Source organism: Pediculus humanus, genomic scaffold (assembly GCF_000006295.1).
Source record: "Pediculus humanus corporis 1103172107369 genomic scaffold, whole genome shotgun sequence".
Lineage (NCBI taxonomy): Eukaryota > Metazoa > Arthropoda > Insecta > Psocodea > Pediculidae > Pediculus > Pediculus humanus.
In genome coordinates, this window is record NW_002986997.1 from 183005 (window position 1) to 190335 (window position 7331).

At 26.7% G+C, this 7331-nt stretch overlaps 1 protein-coding gene across 1 annotated transcript; it reads right to left on the minus strand.

The window, feature by feature from the left end:
- Positions 1-41: 41 nt before the first annotated feature.
- On the minus strand, positions 42-5581 carry Phum_PHUM010630 (Bestrophin-1, putative; the record flags this gene model as incomplete). The annotated part of the gene is made up of 11 exons (XM_002422706.1): positions 42-134; positions 260-728; positions 867-910; positions 1069-1191; positions 1265-1471; positions 1553-1690; positions 2116-2357; positions 2461-2590; positions 2812-2983; positions 3080-3190; positions 5511-5581. 11 exons carry the CDS (start codon positions 5579-5581, stop codon positions 42-44), a joined length of 1800 nt encoding a protein of 599 aa, XP_002422751.1.
- Between the last annotated feature and the right edge of the window lie 1750 nt (positions 5582-7331).

Here is a 7331-nt window from a genome sequence, read left to right on the forward strand (position 1 = left end):
GTCTCCTCATTTTGTTTTTTTTTTTTTTATTTATTTATACGTTACTCTTTTTTTCCGGATGTTGCCATTGCAATGCCGACCATTCTTTTTTTTCCTTTTCCCTTTTTTCTTTGAGTAGAGTATACTCGTTGACTCTGTCAACGTCGTTTATCGAATCCAACGACAACCTCTCGAGTTCTTCCGGTTTCTGTATAAAAAAAAAAAATTCTATAAAATTTGTTTCCGTTTCGTAGGATGAACGTCGGAAAATTTTTCTCACCGTGTGATTGGCAATCACGAGATTATCGGATTTACCTCCCGTCGACGTCAGAGTTTCCCAAGCGTCGGAAAATGGATGAGTTGGAGCTGATGTGGAAATGTTAACCGGTCTTTCGTTATTGTCAAATGATACCAAAGGTACTTCGACGGGATCGGAAGACGAATGACAATTTTTCGATTCCGGAAATATATTTTTAACGTGAACTCTTTCCGTCGACGGCCTTGGAGGTATGGAAGTGACCGTGAGTTGTTCATCTACCTCTTCTATAACTTGATCCGTTATTTTAACCGTACCTCCGGCAACACCGGAATTTCTATTCAAACTCGCCGTGCTTTGACTTTGATTAAGCCTTCCAAAACTCGAACCCATACCGACTCCCTGCGACTGATTAGTACCTTTTTCGCAATTTCCCGGATTAGAATTTTCTCTCGTGAAAATCGATTTTAACATGTTTGTCACCGAAACCGCTCTGACATATCAATAAAAAAAATTAAAATTTCCAATTTATAAAAAAAATAAATAAATAAATAAAATGAAAGAATTTTAATTTACCGTGAAATAGAATTGGCAACAGAGCTAAAATTAGTTAGAACGCTGGATGATGAACTTCCAGACATTGTCCTCTCCCTGTGACTTATACGAGAATTTGACCTTTTGGGACCCGCGAAAAATGTATACCGCTCGTATTATCATCAAACTGTTTTTTTTTTAAATTAATCATGATTATTATCCGTTTGGCAAAAATAATAATAATAATAATAATAATAATGATAATAATAATAATAATAATAATAAGTAAAAACACTCACGATTTGATTTTCTAAATCGTCCTTGTACGAAGAACCCACAGCAATTTCTGCCGCGTGTTTCGATATCTCGATGTTGGCCGTTGACGGAAGTGGATGTTTTTCCCTGAATTGTTCCGAAGCTATCTGAAATTCGATTAATCGATTTAAAAAAATGAATCGTTCGCAATCCGAAATAAATAAATAAATTTTTCCTCACGGTGTAAGGTAATTCCGTCGGGAAAACTTCTTCCCAATATTGATCCTTTATCAATTCCGGATGTTCGTGATGCATTTCGTCCACAATCAAATAAGAAACTTGTAGATTTCTATCGACCAACCAATTCACTTCGAAATCGTCGTCGTCTTCGCCGAAAGGATTGATCAATGATTCGGCCACTTTTAACCAACCCATGTAAAAAAAAAACTACCCCCCCCCACCCACGCGATGATTTTAACGAATTTTCCAAACGATTCGAACGACAATAAATAATAAAATCAAATTTACCTGGAGCATCGTGAAAATTGGAAAATACAAATCGATTCTATATCTTGCGGATACGGTACCGTCGGATGACGGTTTGTCGATCCACTGCCTTCCCATAATGCAAGTTCCGAAAAACGAATAAACCGCCAATGTTACCACCTTGACAAAAAAAAAAAATCACTTAATGTTAAATATATATATATATATATTAATTTATACGAATCGTATCAAGGTTATGCAAGTAAATCGTGATATAAATGACAACAACCAGAACAACAATAGCCGCATCGAAAGCAGAAGACACGTAAAACAAATAAAAGGAAAATTTTTTATATAAATATTAATACTATCGACTTAAATCCGTAATTAAAAATTAAGTTTAAAAAAAAAATTATGTGAGCGAGACCTTGGTGAGTTTTTCTGATTGGTAGTCGAAAAACAAACAACAACAAACGAATAATCTCGCAATTTCGCATGGCGACGTTTGTTTTTTCTATTTTCCCCGTGCTCAACGTTTGAGACTCTCTCTCTCTCTCTCTATTTTGAGCCATCAATTATCACCTTTTTTTTCCCAATGATCTCACCTGAGTGTAAACCAAAGGCACGCTAATAGAATCGTAATTTAAAAGCTGACCGCAGCTTCCACGATATTTGTTCAATTCGTCAATGATTGTTTTCACTGCAAAATCGTCTCTTATCCTTCCTTCCTTTCTCGCTCTAGTCACGATGGATGCTGCCCAAACGATGGGGAGCCAATGTTTCGGATGTCCGGGAAATTTTTCATCCAAATCCGAAATGATTAATTTTTCATTTTCGAGAAGAAGACCTGTAATTGAAAAAAATACACATGTGGATATAAAAGAAAAACACGAGAGTTTTCTTTAAGTGGGGGAGGAGGAGAGGAGGAGGAGGAGGGGGAGGAAACTCACCAGCTTCTACGAAATGATTCGATGTTGGAAATCTTTTTTTAACTCTTGGACTTATCATTGTAAAAACCATGGTCAAACATAAACAACAATAACGCATTATGGTTCTACGCATTAACCGCCCCCGTTCATCCTGTAATAATAAAAAAAAAAAAAAAAATTTTCCTCAAGTCGGAAAAATGATCCCTAATTTTTATTATTATTATTATTATTATTCCTTTGATCCCTCAAAGTCAATTTACTCTTCTTTCTCTTATTCATTTTAACAAATCACTGCGGTCGTCATTTTCTTTTCATTTTTCTTCTTCTTTTACGAGGGGATAAAAATTTTTCATTTTTCATTTTTCCACTTACTTGCCCGTGTATGTGTGCCGAGACGTAAACGGCAATAGGATCCGGCCAAGGTATGTGATTGTATTGATCCCACCATCTCGTCATAACAATGGAAACGTAAAATCCCAAAACGAAAGACAAAGGTATGAGATTACTATATGTTTCGCAATATTCGGCCACGCTTTCGAATATCCTGTAAAAAAATTTCTAAATCGTTACACACGCACACACAATCCACCAAAAAATTCTTTTTCGAACAAAGGTCAAAGGTTGTTGTTGTCGCATTTACCTTTTCTGTTCATCTTTGAGTCCAACCCTGTATGTTATATTTAATACATAATAAAGTGCTAGAAATAAAAATAAATCAGGCCAAACGAGTTTGTATATGCTTCCCTTCCACCTGCAAAAACAAAAACAAATAATAATAATAATAATAATAATAATAATAATAATAATAATTTTCACATAAATAAGAAAAAAATCTGGACGGAAAAAAGCAGAAAAAAACCAAAAAAACCAAAAAAAATTATTTTAATACAATCGTAACTACTCACCGTAAAATTCACCTGAAAACCTTTAAAAAATGAATGAATGAATGAATGAATGAATGAATGATTGAATGAATGCGTCGTAAAATTAATTAATTGACATTTAAACTCTTTTTCGTATGACGACGAAAAAACAGTAATAATAATAATAATAATATTTCGCTTAAAAATGTTTACTCAGCCCACAAAACAAACACCCCCGGGGTATGTATGATGACATTCAGATACAAAATAATAATAATAATAATAATAATTTTGGAAATAAAAAAAAAAAGATTTATTGTCCAGGTTTAGGGATTAAATATTATTATATTTTATTATCATTTACTGGAACGTGAAAATTTTCTTTTTTCCTTATCATTTTGTGGGGGAAAAACAATATTCATTCATTCCCAACGACAAATTTTTTTATATACATATTTATTGATTTAAGTATCAATTTCATCATCATTTAAGAAGAGAACGGTGAGAGATGAAGAGAGAGAGAGAGAGAGAGAGAGAGAGATAAAAAATAAATAAGAGGCAAAATTTCCATTCATTTTTCTATTAAAAAAAGTGATTTTTCTTTTTTCTTTTTTTTTTTATTTATCTTGAAATTTTTATATTGTGTGCAATTTATTTTCTTATTTTTATTTAAGAATAAGAAGAAGAAGGAAAAGAAGATGAAGATAAAGAAGAAGAAGAAAAGCTTTTAGAAAAAATATAAAAAAAAAAAAAATTTTTTTTTTTTTCGTTTAATTTATTAATCACAATCAAATAAAGTGGGAAAAAAAAAAAAAAAAAAAATTTAAGACAGTTTTTTGATAACGCGAAAAAATCGTGACTAATTATTATTTACTTTTATGTGCATAATAATAATAATAATAATAATAAAACAAGGGAATTTAACTTTTTTTTTTTTTTTAAGAAAATTTTTTTTTTTTTTTTTTTTGTACACATCAGCAAAAATTATTTTTTTTATTTAAATTTGATTTTTAAATATGTCTAAATAAGTTACAAGGTCATAATATTAAAAAATAAATAAATAAATAAATAAAAAACTCAATTTAGGGCCCCCCACATGTGTTTTAACAATGGAAATTTATTTTGCAAATGAAAAAATATAAATCGGTGAGGAAAATTTTAATTTTTTTTTTGTAACATACAAAATAATAGGAAAAACTGATGTTTTGTTTTTCAAAATTAAAATTCAAACTTTGTAAATGTTTTAATGAATGATTAAAATTTGAAAAACTAAAACAATGACTAAATAATTCAAAATTCATAGAAAATCATCATCATCATCATCATCATATCGAAACATCAATTTTATTAATATCGAAAAAAAAAAAAATTACTTAATTAAATTACTCTCGAAACCTTAATACAAATTAAATTAAGGATTACCTTGGAATTTTTGTAAAAAAAAAAAACAATGGATTCATTAAAAAAAAATTTATTTTTAGTTGGAAATTTAATAAATTAAGGGGAGGGGGTAAGGGGAAGGGGCAAAAAACAAAAAAAATATTATTCGAGTAATTATGAAAATAAAAAAAAATTAAAAAAATCGATTAGGTGGTGATGATATTTTTCTTTTTTTTTTTGCAAACGACAACTACATAAATGTAAATTCTATTACTAGCTAACTAATAATTACTTGGTTTTATATAATTAAACACACATTAATAAGAAAAAAAAATAAAATAAAATAAAATAAAATGTTTGGATACCTCTTTTAAGAGTTTTTTTTTTTTTTTTTTTTTTTAATGCATTCCTCATCCATAATTATGTTCGATGATATGAAAGATCTGTTAACTGGGTCTAAAAGGTTCAAACAGATTTTTTATTAGTAAAAAAAAAAAAAATTTTGTCTTATTTAATCTGAGATAATCGAAAAGTTTAATATGTGCAAATTTGTATACTATTCAGTACAAAAAAAAAAAAAAGTTTCAAATGATAAATTCAATATCGAATAAAAAAAAGAAATTTTTTTGTTACATTTGATATTTCTCGAAACAAAATTTTAAATTTTGTACACTTTATACAAAAAAAAAAAAAAAAAAGAAAATTTTAAAACAAAAATGTTCAACTTCCCCGATCAAGTAAAGCGACTCTATAATGGGTTAGATATAATATAATAATAATAATGATAAAAAGATGATTTTAAATGATTTTTTAACAATGATTATTTACCTGAATAATAATTTTAAAAAACATCCAAAACCTCTAACAGTAGCTACTTCTCCAGTATAAGTAACCGTCATTCCCAATAAAAATTAAATATATATAATAATTTAACAAAAAAAAAAAACAATTACAAAAAATTTTAAGTAACTTTAAAAAAAAGTTTTGACACTTAATTAAAATATTTATTTATTATAACGAAATCGACCGGTTGTAAATGTACCCATAAAAAAAAAAAAAATTATTTGTTAAAAAATTTTTTTTTATATAACATTAAATATAACAATCATGATTTAAAATATATACATACAACGATTAAAAAACGACTGGAATGAATCAGTCCATTGTGTTCTTTAAGTAAGTTAAACGCATTTTACTACTGCATAACATTATTGCCAACTTAAATATTTTTAACAAAAAACTTTTTCCCTCGTTCAAATTTAAATTTTGTCCGCCATTTTTAAATTTAACGGTCATTAATTCTTTTCGATAACAACAAAACTCATTAAATCTTCTTATTTATTAAATAATAATAATAATATTTATTGCATAAAAGGTAAAAAAAAAAAAAAAAAAAAGACTTTTACTGAAAAAGTTTGCTTTATTGACAGTTTACAATTTCATTTTAATTATCTAATATAATTAATAAATTAATAAATACAAGTCTTCTTCATTTGCTATTTATTTATTTATTTATTTTTAACATTTAATTTCATGTTAAATTATTCTTATTATTATTATTATGCTTCAGAATATATTTATATATATATATATGTAAAACTAAAAAAAAAACTTTTTTTTCTCTTTTAAACAAGCAAAATGATGAGTATTTAATTTAAAAGTAGAAGAATAAAAAGCAAAAGAATCATAATAAAAAATAATAATGATAATAAATTTTTAAAAATAAAAAAAAATTGTATAGAAAAAATCATAAAGAAATGTAAATAAAAATAATAATAATAATAAATTAACGTTTTTCTTATCGATATCAAATAATTCTATGTATGTATGTACATTTACGGTGGCATTAGGTAACATACAAATAAAAAAAAAAAAAATAGAAAAAAAATAAGATAGAATAAGTTATTAAATACTTATTGGTAGTACATATAATAAAATTTTTTATTTATTTAATTAAATAATTGAATAATTTGCGATTATCGTTAATAAGTCTTATTGAGCATTAGGCGTGAAAAATAGACGAGAAAATAATAAATAATAATAATAATAATAAGTTTTTCCTTCTAAATTTCATTTTTTTTTTCTCTTAGTTAAGTCAATTAAATTATTAATAATAATAATAACATTAATAATATCGGCAAAAAAAAAAAGAAAAACATTTAGTCTCATTTTTTTTTTACTTTTTAAAATCTATAAAAACTAAATAGATGCCATTTTTTTTTTTTTCACAACTTGTAAATGAGTTAAATAATTAAATTTGCCTACATTTTATTAAAAAAAAAAAAAAAAAAAAAAAAAACTGACACAAAACGTGATACTTTCTTTCTTTCTCGATCATTTATCTAATCTAATATTTATATATATATTTATATATATAAGCACTTACACAAAATATAACTACAAATGATATAATGATTACAATTTTCAATCAATCAATTAATGAATCGATCGATCGATCGATTAATCAATCGATCGTGTGCCGCATTTATTATATATAAGTACATCGTCGTCATCAAAATCGTCATCATAATCAAACGTCATCATCAACGTCATCATCATACGTCATAATATTACGTCATAATCAATCGTTTCAATGATGAAATGTGTCATTTATTTATTTTATAAACAATTTAAAAAATTTTTCTATTC